Here is an 18845-nt window from a genome sequence, read left to right on the forward strand (position 1 = left end):
AGGGCTGGAAGGGAGGAGAGCAGGGGGGACATGATGTAATTATATTTTAATTAAAAAATTAAAATGAAAGCCAGTTTTTAAATTTTAATAAAGGTTTATTTATTAATTTGTGCGTGTGTGGCTGAGTGAGTTTATGTGCAGCCAGAAGAGGGCATTAGATCCCTTAGAACTGGAATTGTAGGCAGCTGTCAGTTGCCATTTGGGTCCTCAGAACCAAACCCAGATTCTCTGCAGGAGCATTAAGTGCTCTTAACTGTTGAGCTATCTCCCCAGCTCATGAGAAGATTTTAAAACTTTATTTGCTACATAATTAAATCAACCTTAATGTCTGAATGGGGCAAAGGTACAGCTTCCTAGCTCATGAGACTATAGAAAGACGCTGTAGAGACCAGGAGGAATGGAGTTTTTTTGACTGAGCTCCTGGATAGAGCAAGAACAGCGCCTAGTATACTCTGAAATTCCCTTCAGCTCTGCCTCATCTTTATTATTAACAGTCTTTCTCAGTAGTGACTCTGAAGTCCTCCTGCACACAGATCTACAAGACAGTTTGATTGTTACCAACCTCAAGCTGTCTCTAAATATACCTGCATTTGGAATTTATTCTCCTTAATGCCTTTAAGGTCCCAATTTTACTGAAAATTTGTTGCACCCAGTGGAAAATATAAAGCTAATTTTAAATGTCACGAACATTGCCAAGCGCATTTTAATACTTCCAAAATGAGAGGAATAAATTATAAAGTTCTAAAGTATTCATATAAAAATCTCTTCCTCCCACACATGCCTGTCTTCTTGACAAGCAGGTAGGAACTTTCTCCAAGATTATCAGCCCAGCATGATGGATGGAATATTCATGAGGGAACTGAAGGAATATTCTAGGTGGAGCAGAATCAGCATAAGCCATTTATGATTTGAACATGTGCAATTAATGTAAAGCACAGAAATTAAGTAACGTCCTGTTGACGAACGACCTTTCTTGATCTCACATTTTGATATCAGCTTGTACACCCCTTTTTTCCATTCATGATCAGAGGAACACAAGCTTACAAACCAGAAGCCTAAAGTCACTGCTATTTACAAACACGAAGCACCTCCATTTTACTTATTATTCATCCAAAAGTCAAGACACTGCAGATAATTATTTTAAAGAGAGAGAGGGGAGGGGGAGAGAGACAGAGAGAGAGAGAGAGAGAGAGAGAGAGAGAGAGACAGACAGACAGATAGACAGACAGACACAGCTATATAAATCTGTATTTCTCACATGCAAGTCCAATTCTTACTGTGGGTTGATGTCGGGGTTAATTTTTTTCAGTTCCATGATGTCGTCAATCGTCTTTTCGATGGCATCGGGGTGGACACTCACTGATGTCTGCAACAGCTGGAGAACACCTTTCAGTCAGCTTCTCTCGTTAGCATCAGGGCTTGACTAATACCTCCGGGGATGGAGGCCTCAAGAACTGCTCTTCTGAATGGAAGTAGGCGCTAAAACCAGACTGATAGAGTGCTGCGTCCGGGGTCTCCACAGCTGGGGTAGAGCCATTCTCCTAGTCAGGTGTTTCACTAAAGCAGGCACGGAGAAGCTTTGCGCCTTGCCTTATTCTTCGCCTTATCATTTGTTTTAAGCTATTTATAAAACACTGGTGTAGTTTCTTTTTTTTCCTGATAGAATGAGGCCCTGGGGACATGGTCTAGAAGTTGCCAAAGTTAAAGAGGATGAGATAAAATTACCAAAAATCTTACAAAGTAAAGCGTATTTTTCTCTTATGTAGATAGTCAATTGAATACTACTTTTAAAAGTTTTTTTTTTTTTTTTCCCTATAGGTATGGGTGTTCTGCCTGTGTGCATGTCTGTGCACCATGTGCGTGTAGTGCACTTGGAGGTCAGAAGAGGGCATCAGAGCCCCAACCCCAGACTGGAGATAATGATGGTTGTGAGCCCAGGTGGGTGCTGGGAATCCAACTTAGGTTCTCTGAAGAGCTTCTAATCACTGAGGCCTCTCTCCAGCCCCGAATACTATTTTTATAGCTGATAGAGTATCTTCCCTTATTTCATTGGAAAATCTCAAGTATAAAGTTAAGTGGTTTGATTACTGTGGAAATACTAGGTAGCCAATGCTGTTATTACATTTTTTTTTTCCTTTTGATTTTTTGAGACAGGGTTTCTCTGTGTAGCCCAGACTGTCCTGGAACTCTGTAGACCAGACTGGCCTTGAACTCAGAGATCTGCCTGCGTCTCCCTCCTAAGTACTGGGATTAAAGCTGTGCACCACCACCGCCTGGCTATTATATTCTTATTTTATGATTTAAGTGGTGGAACGAAATAAGTTAATTCAACACTAGACTAAACTTTGCAAGTCTGCCTAGAAACTGTCTTATATGTAAAAATGTACATTAGCAATGAGCTAACCACTTTCTGTTTACATTAGTTTTTTGTCAGTGATGCAGTTTGGTTCTTGCAATTTTTTTTTTGGTTCTTGCAATTTTAATTTTAGTTTTTAATTGTCTTAAAAAGTATTTTATTACATTGTGTATATATCTGTGTGGGGCACACACACTGCACAGGGTGAGTGGAAGTCAGAGGACAACCTGAGGAGTCAGTTCCTCCACGTGGGATCAAACCCAGGCTTGGTGGCCGCCATCTTTACTAGCTGAGCTGTCTCACTGTTCCACAATTGTTATGTTTTATGATCGAAGTAAGCCCCTCAGTGACAAGTGAAAAAAAGGAAACAATTTATTTACCTTGCTTTTCGAGTCCCTCAGTGACGTTTCTGTTAAAGCAATTCACACAACACACGAATTTCATTAGATACAATGAGCTATGAATGTTTGAATATTACTTACTTAAATATTATATTGCATTATCAATCTCACCAACTGTGAGTTCTGCCCTCCCTCCCACTCCTTGCTCACCGATTTTCATGGTTCTAGAAGCTCCAGGCTTGGTGCTGTAGCAAATCCTTTGCAGTTCACACCTTCCTGTGAGCTTTCGCATAACAAACTTCATGCAGCGCCACAAAAATTTACAGTAAAAATACAGGCACACCTGGATCAACATCCTGTGGGGAACAAAAGACAGCGCCCTTCCGATAGAAAGCTGGCAGAGAAGAGAAGGCAGCCACCACCAGCAAGAAAAGAAGCCGGGAAGGGAACCAACTGTTAGATCTCAGCATCCACAGGTGTTCATCACTCCACTCCTGAGAGGGACAGTTACCATGGTTACACAACTCCAGCAAGTGGAGGGGAAAATCCCGGGGTTCTGTTTCTCCTACCTTTATCTAAATATTTTGGAAACCAATCAGTGTTAATATGGCCTCTGCCTGAGACACAGAGTAGGGGTGCCTCCTCTTGCCTAGATGAATGGCTAGTCACCCTCCACTTGCCCACCTCCCATTCCCACCCTGCCTCCATTAAGCCCTTAATGCCCTCCACTCATGTCCCACTGCCAGGATTTTCTCCTTTCCTTTCTCACACCCTTTCCTGTCTCCCTATACGTTCTTCCCCTGGCCTCTGCTCTTCTCTGTTGGTTGTGTGGCTACTGCCTTCCTTGCTGACCAATCCCAGCATGCCTTGCTTCTGCCCGAAGGCTTCCTCATCAATTTGCAGAGGAGGCATTTTTGACCTTTCTCTCTCCAAGAGGACAATGTTCTGTGATTTAAATTTTCCAGAAACTTTATGGGAGTCTTTTCTGGACACCGACAGAGCAACACATTCTTTACCATATATCCCAACTCACTCCAAGCATGCATGTATTAACATGTAACTGAACTTGTGACTTGGGTTTTTATGTAGATTTTTGATTTAGAAATGGAAGTGCCCGCTACTTTCTGCTCTTGTTCAGATCTCACAGTGACTCGTGCTTTAGACACAATGACAACCTGCCACCCAGAATGTTCTGCTCAGCCCCTCTTCACATTGTGTTCCTAGGAGACGATTATTCTATTACTTCCCATTGGTGTCATTTCTAAGTTTTTTGTTTTTTGTTTTCTCAAATGTTCTCTGATTCTCTCTTGTTCCAAAATAAGGTGTTTAGGGCTATTTGGCTCAATTACAGTGGTTAGCATCCTTAACAATGGATTGGACTCATTTAGTTGGCTGATTAGTCAACTAATTCCTTGGTTACATTCATGTGTTTGAATTGGTCTGGTCCTAATATTGTCAACAGCTTTTGTTAAAGGTAGTTTAATGTGTACAAAGGCACAGGGTTTCGATTTTATAAACACAAAGGAAATGGTGACAGGAAAGAAGAGCACAGCATCCAAACTACTCCACAAGGAAGACAATGGTATGCTCCACAGGCAAGAAAATCACACCCTAGGAGAGCTAATAGCATGAAAATCTTCATGATATTTACTCAATAGAAAAAAACTGCACACAGATACACAAACCATGACCTAAGTCTTCTTTCAGAAGTAAAACAGTCTTAATAGTGATTCATAAACAACAGGAGGGGCTGGCAGTCTACATGATGAAAATGTTAATAATGGTATTGCTAATTAATGGAGTCAACAGCAATGTTTTCTTCTTCATTTACTTAACACATTTTCTTTTTCCTAAATATATTTATTATTATTATTATTATTATTATTATTATTATTGTTGTTGTTGTTGTTTTTTGAGACAGGGTTTCCCTGTGTAGCTTTGCGCCTTTCCAGGAACTCACTCTGTAGCCCAGGTTGGCCTCAAACTCACAGAGATCTGCCTGCCCCTGCCTCCCGAGTGCTGGGATTACAGGTGTGCACCACCACCGCCTGGCTTCTAAATATTATCTTAAGAAACATGGAAAGGACGAAAGCCCTAACATGTACAAAGTGATACCCAGACGTCATTATAGGATACGCTTTTTCTGTGTGCAGCCAGTTACTATGGAAGTGAATGGCTGCTGTACTTTCTATGTTAATTAAATCTGACATTTAAGTGTTCAAGTCAAATACATTCTAAGCTCTGGTAGGATTTGGGTTAACAGATTTCAAAAAGAAAAGTTATCCTAAAGAATAAAGTTGGTGGAACATTTTAATTAGGCATGTGAGAAGATTATGAAACCCCAGTGTGTTCATTTGGAAAATGAATGTTATTTCTGACTCTTGGATGACTATTCAAGAAAAAAAGATGGAGTTGTATCTTTGTTGACTGGTCTCCAGCCAAATGGTAATGACAGTAATCTTGGGAAGTATAGTCCTGTTACACAGTAAGGCAGGAAAGCTGTCATATCTGTTCTGTGTCCAGTTTTCAAGGGCAAATAGCCTCAGAAAATGGATCAATGTCCAAACGAAGCACCCTTTCGAGTCTGGGCATCGGGACTTGACCACAGGATCTTTGGGTCCTTGTAGAATTTAATCTCCGAGAGTTAAAAGGCTCTGAGAATTGCTTGTGAAGTGCTATGGTTTAGAACTTGAACATATGCCAAAGGCCCATGTGCTCAAGCCTTGGTCTTTAGGAAGGTACTACTGGGACAGAGCAGGTCACTGGGGACCTGTCTGTGAGGGGACTGTGGGACCCTGCCCCTCTGCTGCTTCCCTCCTCTTCCTCTTTTGTGTGGTCATGAGGTGAGCAGTGTTGCTCCTTGAGTACTTCCAACCTGAAGTACAGCTTCACCACAGGCCTAGAGTGACAGGACACAGTAGTAACTTCAAAATTATGAGTCAAGGAAATCTCATTTGAGGTTGCTCTCAGGTATTGATTATAGCAAGAGACACTTATTAACACATAAAGCTCCTTCATGGCCACTCTACCCAGGGTAAAGGAACTAGCCACTTTACAGCTTGAATTAAGCTCCAGAACATCTCCCCTGTGATTGAGGCATCAGGCCTACATAGAGGTGTGGCTTGAGCCTTAGAAGTGTCCTCTGTGTCAGGAAGTGTCTACCTGTACGGTGACTTACAGCCCGGGTATCATTTCTTCCCCAGGTCTTGTATTGCAGAAGAAACACCCATGTGGCTTTCATACGCAGATAATTTTACAGAAGAGGATAAAAAAGACATCATATTCCGTTTCTCTCTCTCTCTCTCTTCTTTCATACCAACAAGGATATTTACACTGTCAAAAAAGTAATGAAATGCAGTCTAAATGTCATGGTGGGGCTTAGGACAGAAGCATTACTCTGAAGGTGTGAGGAAGTCTGTGACAGCCCATAGTCACATAAACCATACCACAAAACACCAATGACAGACTCCCAAATGAACTGGCACTCACATACTACCTACTCTTTTGTAAGCTTTATGCTTGCAGTCTTTGTAACACTATTTGTTATCCAAGGTAAATTTAAATTTCCCCTTATTTTTCTACTCGTTTTATTTTATTTTTTGAAAGAAGGGACATTTATTTTAAAGACTTATTTACGTGTATGAGTGTTGTGTGAGCATGTATGTATGTGTGCCACATGTGTGCCTGGTATCTGTGAGTTCAGAAGAGGAGCTGGATTCCTTGGAACTGGAGTTAGGAATATTTGTGAGCCACCATGTGGATGCTGGGAGCCAGACCCATGTCCTCTGAAAGAGTTACAAGTGTTTGTAACTGCTAAGCCATCTTTCCAGTCCTTCCCTTATTTTCCTAATGAGCCAACACAACATACAGACATTTCATTTAAAGAACAGCTTGTCATGCTAAGTACTATCTTTAAAAAACAAAACAAAACAAAACGAAACACCAGTTCAATCCACATTTTGATAAACACAATCTACTTTGTGTTTAGTGTGTAGGCCTGGTCTAGGAAAGGCATACTTGGAGGGAGAAGCTCCGAGTTCCTCCCTACTTTGGCAGTCCTATTTTGAGGACAGAAACTATATCCAACTGTCTACCAGTCAGAAGGACCAGATCGGCAAAGACTCCCACATGCATGGCTTCAAGTCCCAAAGCTATGCTGGGGTGGTCAAGAGCAAAACAAATTTTAAAACGGTGGCATGTTTTATGGGATTCTTAACTGTTTGGACATATTACTCCAAGAAGGAAGAAATTAAGAAATAGATGAGTGAATATGTTTTTCCTTTTTGATTGAGGAAGGAAAGAAAGGGAGAGAGGGAAGGGGCGAGGGAGGAAGGGTCTGTCTAGTTCTCAGGGTGGAGGAACTCCCAGATTCACTCTTTGCCAGTTCCCATAGTGTTTTGTGACCTTAGGTTTGAGAGGAGGCATTGCAAACACACTCACTCATCCTGTTCTTCCATCTCTAGCCCCTTCCACCAATGACCCATGCTCAGGGGGACTTCTCCCAGCCTGAATCAGCAAATGGTAAAAGCTTAGTTTTGAGGACATTTTCTTTTCTCCATTCACTACTGATAAGTCTGTTAGATTTGGTGGAAATTCTCAGGACTGGAAGGCGAAGCCTCTGGCAATCACCCATGAACAGGCAGCAGGGATTTGCACTTGCTTCTGATTTTTAATCTTGTCTTTATGATAATGGTCCAGAATATGGAGTGGCAGCCTCTGAGCAGGGATGCCTTGCTGAAGCACAGGGAACTCTGACTCAATAGTAAGAGCTACTATACGTCTCCCGTTTCCAACATTTTCTGCTGTTTATTAATACACTGTATAGTGGGGGTTATGGTTTAGTTCACAGCAATGCTCTTCCAAAAAACAGTTATGACTATGTTTAGTATGGAAATTCACTCTCTAGCCTGAATCAGAATAGCTATCTGGTGTAAATTATTGAAAATGAATCATATCCTTGTCACCAAATAAAAGTGAACTCCTGTCTAGGCTGCTTCCTTAGAGGGACACTGTCAGCAGGGATGGGGCCTCAGAAAAAGGGGATTCAACTAGAGCCAGGTGGTACCTCACTCCGAGGGTGAGGGGTGGGTCCCTGTGTTGCATACTACTCCATCATCTTAAATTTGGGGGTCTGACATCTTCATTTGAAATAATAGCTCCATTGAATATGCTAATGAAAGGCAATTCTTGCTTGAAAAAATCCTGTAATAAACAAGAAGTAGACTGTTGGTGAGAAAAAGAGATACCCAAGGATATCAGTGCTTGGCTCAAATCATAGTTTCCCCAGATGAAATATTTCTATGGAAATGAGCATTTAGCCCAGCAAGCCACTCAACGTTCCCAGCATCACATACACACTCTAAAACGACTGAAGAAGTCTGTGGTTGGTCTCTTGAAATTCTTAAGTAGAGGTACCAGCAACTGGTGTGGAATTCAGGTGACAAAAGGTGTCTGACCTAGCGAAGGGGACCCTTTCCTATGTAAGCTTTCAAAAGGGAAGAGAGACTCAGACGATTTGATATGTGAACTGGAATGTGAAATCACACGTGGAAAATGTTCCCCTCCAATAGAGCAGGGGAGAGTCCCCGGCCCTGTCATCAGGTGGAGTGGGACCCGCCATCTTTCCTAACATTCGTCGACTGAAGAGAGTGTCCTGACTTCCGAAAAGTAAAAATTAAAGGGGCTGGTGGGCAACTATCTTCCATGGTTTGATGCTTTCGCTAATTCTGTTGCCATGGTGATGGGCATCATGTTGAAGTTCGGAGAAATTTTGTTTGTGGGTTTAGAGAATAAGCAGTGATCATGGTCAGTGAGATAATTAATTAATTAATGGCTCATCCTCTTCCATTCAAGGAGAAGGGGATAGAGGTTTAATTCAGTTTATTAATGGCATCATTACCCAAATTAAAAATCTGAAGCTTAAAAGCCTTCCTTTTACAAGATTCACTTTTTTTTGAAAGTCACAATCTTTTTGTTCATGTATGAGGGAAAGCAGCAAACACTACATATTGACATTCAGAACATACTTCAATGTCATCTCAACTCTAAACTTTTATTGGTAAATTAAAGTATTTTTTTTTAACTAGGGTTGGGAGAGGTGACTCAGTTAGTAAGTACTTTCTTCACAAGTGTGAGGACCAGAGTTCAAGCCTGAGCACCCACATAAAGAGCCTGGTGTGGCACTGGGCTCCTGAAATGCTGGTGATGAAGAGGCAGAAACAGGATGATCTCTCAGACCCACTCTGCAGCTGCTCTAGCCAAATCAGTGAGCTCTAGGTTAACCAGAGACTCTGGCTCAAAAATAAGGTGGAGATGACTGAGGAAAATATCCAATATTGACCTTTGGCCTCCACATACATGTATCACACATGTTCACACAAACACATCTACACAAAAGTATCTCTCAAATCATCAAAATTAAATAAACAAATACAGTGCAGTCACCTGTGGTAGTGTGAATGTAATTGGCCTCCCTAAGCTCATAGGAAGTGGCACTATTGGGAGGTATGGCCTCGTTGAAGGAAGTGTGTCATTGTGGGGCAGGCTTTGAGGTCTCTTTTGTGCTTAAGTTTTCGAACAGTGTCACAGTCCATTTCCTGTTGCTTTCTGATCAAGATGTAGCCAGCATCATGTCTGCCTAAATGCTGCCATGATGATAATGGATTGAACCTCTGAAACTGTGAGCTGACACTTCAATTAAATGCTTTCCTTGTAAGAGTTGCCGTAGTCAAGGTGTCTCTTCACAGCAACAAAAACCCTCACTAAGACAGAAGTTGGTACCAGGAGTTAGGTATTGCTGTGATAGGCTGGACCATGTTTCTGTTTGGAGTAATGTGGACTTTGGTACTTTGGGTTCCAAGAGCAGTAGAATGTTTTAAGCACTACTTAATGGGCCATACTAGTAGGAGCATGGAAGAGAGTGGTGCTGATGTGATTTGTTGAGTTGGGGAGGGTCTACCTCAAGAGGTTTCAGAGAAGAATTTTAATATGTTGCTTAGAGATTGTTCTTTTGATATTTTGGTGAAGAATGTGGCTGCCTTTTGCCCTTGTCTGAAAAGTCTGCCTGAGGATAAAGTGAAGAGTTTTGGATTAATTCTGTTGACAGAGGAAATCTCAAAACAGCCTAGTATAGACTGTCGTGTGGCTGTTAGTGTTAACTCTGATGAAGGTGTATAATGAAAAAAAGCAGACTAAGCAAATAAAAATACAAAATGCATAGATTAAGGAAAGGGGCAGGTAGTGGAAGAGAGCTAAATCCTGTATTTCAGTTGTTCAAGGAGATAAACAGATTAAGAAATGGAATAAAGGGAGTGGTGACCTCAGGGTAAGATCTCACCCAGCTAAATTTCCAACTTGTGAAAAGGAACTAAAGAAAAGCTTAGAGCTGGGTGTGGTGGTGCACACCTTTAATCCCAGCACTCTGATGGTTGAGGCTTTCAATCTGAGTTTGAGGCCAGCCTGGTCTACAGAGCAAGTTCAAGGACAGCCAAGCTTAGGTAGCAAAGGTAACAATCAAAAACAGAAAGCTGGTGAAGATGTAGTTGAATGAGGGAGGCCATGTTCTAGCCCCAGCAAGCAGCAGAACTTGGCAGCTTTGGCCATGTGGTTCTGGCTTTAGAGTTAAGGACAGAAGAAATGGGTTATGGAATTTGTTCACTTCCTGTTGCCTTCTGATCAAGATGTAGCTAGCATTGTGTCTGCCTGCATGCCACCATGCTCCCTGCCATGATAATGGACTGAACCTCTGAACTATAAGCCAGCCCCAGTTAAATGTTTTCCTTGTAAGAGTTGTTGTGGTCATGGTGTCTCTTCACAGCAATAGAAACCCTAACTAAGACATCATCTAAAGGTAACACTGGTTCTTTATCATTTATTATAGGCCTCAAAATGTTCTTATAGGAGGTAAGAAATGGCCTCTTATTATTAATTTGATGTATCAGATAATTAAAATTTTTAGACTAGGTCAGAGGATCATATTATTATTGTGAATAACTCAATTTCTGTTGAATTAAAGACATTGAGGGCTTGGAGGACAAAGACTGAGTTCAGGGGAAGCAAACATTGCCCTCAGCAGTGGACTTATTCCCTCATGGAACTGAAACAAACTCCCAATGGCATACAGAGGAATGAAGAGTGAGGATCGTGGCAGAGGAGGAAGAGAGTCATGGAATGTTCTCGTCCCTAATGTATTCACAGTCTAGTAAGGACAAGGACAAGCAGAACAAAATATGGGGGCTGGCAAGATGGCTCGGTGGGTAAGGGCAGTGAAGCCTGGTGACCCGAATTTGCTTCCTGGAACACACATAAAGTGGGATGAAAGAACCAACTCCTCAGAGCTGTCCTTTGACCACCATATATGCACTGACACACACATACATGTGTGCACACACACAGCGACAATAATAATAAATAAAGAATTAAAAAACCAAAATACTGAAAAACAGTACAACAATTCTAGAGGAGGATATATAGTTCTATCCTCTGAGATGGAAAAGAAAAGCTAGTCTTGAAAAGCAAGTCTTCTTTTAAAGATTGATTTTATTTTTAATTGTGTGTGTGTGTGTGTGTGTGTGTGTGTGTGTGTGTGTGTGCATATGAATGCAGGTGCCTGCAGAGACCAGAAGAGGGGGCAGGATCACTTGAAATGAAGTTACTGGTGGTTGTGAATTGACAGATGTGGGTCCTGGGAACTGAACTATCCTGGGTCCTCTGCAAGAGCAGATGTGTTCTTAAACATGGACATCTCTTAGGCAATAGGAAAGAAAACCTTGATTGTCCCACAGGAGATAAGAAATGGCTGGGAGGTCCGTGTGTTTTCCTTCAGAGGAAGAAGGAAAATTCCAATTGATGAATAAAGAGAACCCAGAGCGGCTTTTATGCAGTGCCCCTGGCTTACATTGATCCTGCCTCTATAGAGAGGGCTTAACAGTCACATAGCTAAAGAGTAAGACCCTGAAAAGCTGGTGGAAAACAGCATACAGAACTGGCAACATCACACTCTGGAGGCATCACCCGGAGGAATTTACCTGGAAAAATATTCAAGCTAATAGATTTTACAAGAGTGTGTAAACGGCTGATCATTTGAGTTCATGGAAAAAAATGTGTGCACATAGTATACGTACATTAGTCAGTTATATGTGTGCATATGTACACTTATGGTCTGCATGTATGCTTTGTATACACATATAAACATGTTTGTGCATATATCTATGAATGTACGTATCCTGAAAAGGGGAAAATTAAAACAATAAACTAAAGAACCCAACTGATGTGAGAGGAATCGGGTGCATGGGCCATTCATTCGCTTTTCTGGTTTTATTTATTTATTTATTTGTTTATTTTTATTAATTTTTTTTTGGCTTAACTTCTCCATCTAATAAACTTCATCAATGCTTCAAGTGACACTAAAGAAATTCAGGCACAACCACACATTTCTGTGCTGTTGCCCCCTAAAAACAGAAGAAATCAGTTGGTACTGAGTAGAACATTTGCCTGGATAGTCTAGAAATCTGACTTCAAATCTATTTGCAATTTGCCAGTATGAGCTGTGTGTCTTCAGAGGAGTTACTTTGCCTCACTGAGTCTCTGCTTTCACGTTTGTGTCAAGGGAAAGATTGGACTGGGTTTTCTAAAATAAAGTGTGTGTGTGGGGGGGAGAGGCAACAAGTTCTAGCAGAGAAAAGGATTCTCTTCAGAACCTGCTTTGAATTGGAGTAAAATGTTACCATGCATGTTGGGTGGTGGTGGCGCATGCCTTTCATCCCAGCACTTGGGAGGCAGAGCCAGGCGGATCTCTGTGAGTTTGAGGCCAGCCTGGTCTACAGAGCGAGATCTAGGACAGGCTCTAAAGCTACACGGAGAAACCGTGTCTTGAAAAGCAAGACAAAACAAAATGTTACCATGCTTCTGGGCTATTGGATGCTCCACTTGCAAATGTGTCCACAGATTGTCTCTACATCCCTTTATTATCCTCTGCTCACTCTAAACAGAGTCCACATCTCCTGAAGTGGACCGCTGGCACTGCGGTGCTCCTTCATACTTCACTTTGCTCACAGTGGCTTTTCCATCTCGTACACCTACTGTCCTTATTCTAAACTGCTGCTGTCCTAGGGTCTGGAGATGGCATTCTGTGACCAAGCACATGCTTAGAATGTGAAGGCCCAGACTTTGACTCCCAGCTGCAAACCATGATGTTCTAACCTCCCTTGTCAGTAGTAACTTAATGAAGACTTCTGTGACCATCCCTTTACAGAAAGCCTGCAACCTGCTGCAGGCCACACCCTTCTTTATGTCTTAGCTTGGCATTGCCTGTTGCTTGGGTGAAACAGCTGCTTGGGTGCAGAGACCATCTCTCATCCATTCACCTCACCCACAAAGACTCACAGTGGCACACGAGAAGGGGGCACATAATGCAGAAGCTATCAGAAATAGGTCTGGGTTCAAATATCTGTGCCTTTGAACAAGCCACCCACCTAACTAAACTCCCTGGTCTGCCTCTATTAGATGGCCCGTTAAGTCCTTTCTCACAGTTGCTCTGAGAAGAAAATCTCTGTAATATGGGTACCAGCACAGCAAACTCTGACTGAAAGGATCAGTGGACTAACCTGTTAACCAAGTGTGAATGACTTACAAAGTCCCAAACAGTTACATTTGTGAGTGATGAGACTTTATTTAGCCAATCAGAACGGTAAAATACTTTGCCCAATTACTTCAAACCCTGGAGGGAGGGACGGGTCTGCTGAGTTACTCAGTTTCTTTCATGGAGCTTGGCCAATTCTTGTCTTTCCTTTTTTGTACCGTAAGGACAAACATACAAAGGAAGGTTCACAATGGACAAGTGAGACACTGAGGCTGGGAAGAGTCAGTGGCAATTATTTATGAACGGCGACTTTAAAATTCCCTTTATCAGAATTTTCCAAAATAATATTCTGATGACTTTTTTTTTTTTTTAAAAATCTAATCTCAAAATAACAAAATTCTAATGAGGGAAAAGATCTTCAGTATGAGTCTGGAGCCCCTTATTACTGGATCTATCAATTGAATTAAAATAAATAAAGTATATTATAAAAACTAAACCCTAAGCCTTAGTTTCACTTGGAGTATAAAACACACTGACCTCTTTTTGAGATCTCAGAGGCACATTTTCTCATTCACTGTATCCTTTGCTTTCTTCTTACACAGCTGTGGCTAAATGTCTGATTGAGTGACCATGGAGAGTTACTTAGTCAATATTCCACAACTGCATCCAATTACAACATATCCTCTAGCTGGGTGTACTCACTCTGTAGCAATTATTTGCTATCCCTAGTGTATTTAAAAAAACACACTTAAGACATTGTCTCTATTCAGTTATGCTCTGAATAGCTCCACCAGTACTGTACTTGAGGGCAGCAGCAGGAGAAGAGGCAGCTAGGGCTGCGTTTTGGCTGCCCGGTGCAGAACTCAGGCTCAAACTGATCTCCACGGTAAAGTGTTAAGGGGTGGGGCCAGGGATGCCTTTCAGAAGTGACTAGGCCATGGATGTGACAGCCTCATGGATGAGTCCACTTATGGGTTAGTGGATCAATCCATTTATGATCTTGGAGTGGGGCTGTTATGTAATCTGGTTTGGACATCTTATCAGGTGCCCCCTCACCACGTAGGCCTTTGTGAAGTCTTGGGATTGTTCAGGGTCTCTGGCAGCAAGAAGGTCCTTTCCAGATGCACTCTCTCAAACTTGGACCTTCCAGAATCATAAGCTTTCTTATCAATTGCCTGGATCAAGGCAGTTAGGAAAAAAAAAAAGGACAAGACTGATGTCACATACGTTAAATGTGAGTTAAAATTCATCCTTTCTTACGAACTGGATTCCTCAAAGTTCATTTAGTTTCTCCTGGTCTAGGCGTGGAGCATTCATTCCAGAACATTTCAGAAGTTGACAGATGAATCTCTCTGTGGCCTTTTAAATAATGCTGAAATTCTCCTCAGTCAGCTCCTCATTCGACATAATGTGGAATCAGGAATCAATACCTGATTCATTCAGGCTGTATTTATGTGACCTTCTTTTTGGTTGAAATGAAAAGATTTCCAAAGTTGCCCAACAGCTATAAGAATGGTCTGTTTGGGTAATAAATAGTAATATAACCTAATAGTTTGTAAATCTCTTCATCTCTACCTGTTCATATTCCATATATGTTAATATGAAATGAACTGAAACAATATAACAGTTAAAAGTATTAAAAACAAAATCTAAAGCAAAAAATCAATAATCAACTAAGAATGGGCAATGAATCTCCTTTTGCTATTTCAAAATAATCAATGGAAACTCTGTGTGTGTGTGTGTGTGTGTGTGTGTGTGTGTGTGTGTGTGTGTGCTTTGTGCATGTGTATGTTTGGGCTCAAGTTTTTCTGAAACACATTGAGAAACTGTAGGAAAAGTTCATCAGTACAGGCTTGACACAAACCTCACTATCACATCACAAAACCCCTGTGATGGAGGAAGCTCCTGAGTGTTAAGCTTAGTATCACATGGAAGCTTCCTGCTAGCATGAGTCTACAGCTAAAGGATCCACATTTGTGTCCAGCAGATAGTCATAAATACCAATTTTTCTAGTATGTATAAATAGGTGGGTTAGTAACCATAGCAATCAAAAACATATCAGGTCAAATAAATGCCTTAGTGATATTTCAAATACTATTTTTTCACATAGCTGAGATAGACAGGTTAGTGAATATTTTGTTCAACCACAAACTCTGACATCTGGAAATGGCTTAATTGTGGTCTCTGGATAGTTTGCATAATCACCCACAGTCACTACTGACCATACCAAAGCACAGTGAATCCCTCACTCCCCTACCTAGGCCTCCAGAAACAATGATGGAAACAAAACCTGAGGGGAGAAGAGAGCCTTAGACTGCCTCCAACAGAGTCAAATAACTTCTTCAAAGAAGCAAGTCCACCTACACCTTGCTTAGAGGGTGACCAGAGCAGGACAGGAATGTGTCACAGACAGAGGTCACTATCTCGAGGGAAAGATGATCATGTTGGAAAACGTGTTGACTCTTCCAACACTCATACTAACTTTATTTTGTCATATTTTAGTATGGTTCAATGTATTTCATTAGTAGAAAAACCGATGGCAATTAGTAATCTTGAAGCTAGTCACGAGGTCCAGCCAATGGTTTCTGAACAGCAGGACTGTCCAGGGAACCTGTCACAGATACCCTGCAGGTCAGTGTGGGGCTGTCACTAGACATTGCAGAGACACCGGGCAGCAGGAACAAGCCAAAAGCAACTGTGAGCAGCAGGGAGAAGCCCTGGTGTGCACTGGTGTGTCAGCCAAGCTCCACATTTTAGAGATTTAAAATCCTTTATCTCAGAACAATGATTTTACACAAACAACATTAATCGATCCCTTAACAGCTGATTCATTGTTCCCAACTTGCAGGCGGCTGCATATCACTCTTAGGGTTACAAGTCTCCAAGGTTGTGAAGAGCATTCATGTACTTAGGCCCAGGCTCTCCTGTCATCTCCAAGTGCTCTCTCAACACCAAAGTGTGGACAGGGTAAGAGAGGAGCCTCACGCACAGGTTACCCTAATTCAAAACGCAAATCCAATGACCCTGTCTCGGGACCACAACTGAGGAGCAGGGGGAACAGCTGTCTAACTAGCAAGGGCTCGCCCAGGGAGCCTCGGTCACTTACCTCAGGAAGTGCTTCATTGTGCTGCTGTGGACTCTCCAGATGTGATGTCAACTGTCTTCAAGCAACTGCTTCCAAATTTTCTTTTTCCAAAGTAAATGTGGGCTACAGGGGGAAAATTAGAGTTACCAGGATTTCCAAAACAAACCTAGTTTGCTGGAGTAAGACAATGTGCTCCATGCCCAGAACACCATTCCTAGAGCCACCCACAAAGGGAATTCAAGGGCTGGAGATGAAGGCGGCAGCCTTTCACCTTACAAGTGGACAGTTAACTTTCCATTTTAAGTCACTTGCTGGAGATGGTCTTACGAGCTTCAATTATAAGCCATTTCTCTGTTCTCTGACATTTTGAGGAAGAATACATATAAGAAAAATAAAATAAAGAACCATAAAAATTACTATCATGGTTTCTGGATATCCCATGGCCTCCAGCCTGGCAGTCTCAGCCTTCCAAAAGCACAATTCAGAAAGAACTGGAGGGAATTGATATTGCTAAGCTCAGAATCAGTGCAACTAGTATGTGCTAAAAGAAGATTTTAAATAGTTTAAGACTCAGGAACTCCAAACAAATAAATGATGTGCCAATGCCAAGTTCAAGTCCCCTCCCTACCACAATGAATAGAGTAGTAAGAGTTCATATTACACAGCTCTGCTCTTTGCAGTTCAAGCTTCTCTAAGCTCAGGGAGTGGATACCACAGAGGAGGAAGTGGAAAGAATGTAAGAGCAGAAGACAGGGTGAAGGACTGTAAAAGGCCATCTTCTGGACATGATGAGGCCATTACAGTCACGGACAGACAGCAGGTGTGGTTATGTGCACTTGGCCTGTGCAGGACCGGTCCTGTCAACAGTCAGTTATGAGCGGGGAATCCACACCCCACAACACTGAACTATTGTGCTACTGATGGATTCTGGATGAGGAGAAGTCATTGTCTTCGGTTGTGTATCCATTGATGAGGCCACCAAGTCCCAATAGACAGCCTGGTTAAAGTCAGTGGGTAACGGAATAAGATAGGAAGCCATGAATGTGAGAAAGGGATTCGGAGGGAGGAAATGGGCTGACAGGGAGGAAGAAGAGAGTGAGTGTGAAAGTATTAGAATGTACTATAGGCACGTGTAAAATTGCCAAACAACCAACTTAATTTTTGAAAAAGTCTCAAAAATGTTTGCTTTCACAAAGCCTACGACATCTAGCACATCCTCTGTGGTGGTTTGAAAGAAAATGGCCTCCAAAGGGAGTGACACTATTAGGAGGTGTGGCCTTGTGGGAGTAGGTGTGATCATGTTAGAGGAAGTGTGTCACTGTGAAGGTGGGCTTTGAGGTTTCATATATGCTGGAGCCATGCCCAATGAGTCAGTTCACTTCCTGTTACCTTTGGATCAAGATGTAAGGATTCTCACTCCAGCACCATGTCTGCCTGAATGCTGCCATGCTTCCCACCATGATGATAATGGACTAAACCTCTGAACTGTAAGCAGGCCACCCTACTTAAATGTTTTCCTTTATAAGAGTTGCCATGGCCATGGTGTCTCTTCACAGCAATAGAAACCCTAATGAAGACAATCCTCTTTCTTCTGGGAAAGATGGCACATGGAGCAGCCTATGGAGAATCAAGGATGGATGAGATTGATGAAACAGACTTGGCTGCAAAGAGCAGAGAGAAGATACCCCTGAAGGAGGGGCACGGGGGAAGCCCAGCTTCAGGAGAAGTGAGTGCCGCAGTGGAGGGAAGAGTCCCAGCTCAAAAGTTGGGGGACACAGCACAATTAAAGTCCACTCTTCACCTTAACATGTATTTGCTTCTGCAAGTACTCTCTACAGTGTAGAGTCTACATGTTTGAAAAAGAAAATCTATGCATGGAGACTGTGGTGGATTGCTTCTGGCAAGACAGAGAGGAGAGAAATGACCTTTAACCTTTTAAGTGTTTTTCTCATAAACTATGTCAGAAGCAAAATTAAAAATACTTGTCATTTTGGATGGTTGGACAACTACATCATTCTTTGCATATATGTGGCTTCTAAATGAATCAGATCTTTAACTGAATTATGTAGTGCCTCGAGAGGTCTTATGGTTTCTCACTACTCACCTCTGAAAGGAGCCAGGGAGTCTTGGAGAAATGGCCAGTCTAAGACTGGGGTATGATGAGAAACATCATGTTGAACCAGAAAGGGACGTGTTTAAGACAAACAAAATTAACAACAGATAAACATGTAAAGAGCCCCCAAGGGCCAAAGAAGGAACAAACTGGGTAACAAGATAAAGCAGTATTGAATTAGAACCTATGGACAATGAAGATCCAGGTTCTGTATCAGCACTCTATCAGTACTGGATGACTGAATCAGTAAACACAAGGAGAAGGCTACATACTTTTTACCTCTTAAAGGAAGGCTAGATCTAGTGTCTTCCTGAATATAGTATGGAAAGACAGAGAAGGAGGAAGTGATACAGAGAAACTTGACAAGCACA

At 41.9% G+C, this 18845-nt stretch overlaps 1 protein-coding gene across 3 annotated transcripts in view; it reads right to left on the minus strand.

The window, feature by feature from the left end:
* The window catches only part of Elmod1 (ELMO domain containing 1), a 58555-nt gene that overhangs the window by 21216 nt on the left and 18494 nt on the right, over positions 1–18845 (minus strand). For 2 of the 3 annotated variants that reach the window (XM_036192216.1, XM_036192218.1), the window contains exons 2-5: positions 16383–16484; positions 2908–3053; positions 2737–2765; positions 1278–1375 (exon numbers count right to left, since the gene is read on the minus strand). In XM_036192216.1, coding sequence (XP_036048109.1) covers positions 1278–1375; positions 2737–2765; positions 2908–3053; positions 16383–16399 — 290 coding nt within the window. In that variant the 5' untranslated portion in view covers positions 16400–16484. Of the gene's footprint in view, positions 1–1277; positions 1376–2736; positions 2766–2907; positions 3092–16382; positions 16485–18845 lie in introns of all 3 variants that reach the window. The other variant, XM_036192217.1, reaches the window with a different exon arrangement.

This window comes from Onychomys torridus, chromosome 7, assembly GCF_903995425.1.
Source record: "Onychomys torridus chromosome 7, mOncTor1.1, whole genome shotgun sequence".
NCBI classification, from domain to species: Eukaryota; Metazoa; Chordata; class Mammalia; order Rodentia; family Cricetidae; genus Onychomys; species Onychomys torridus.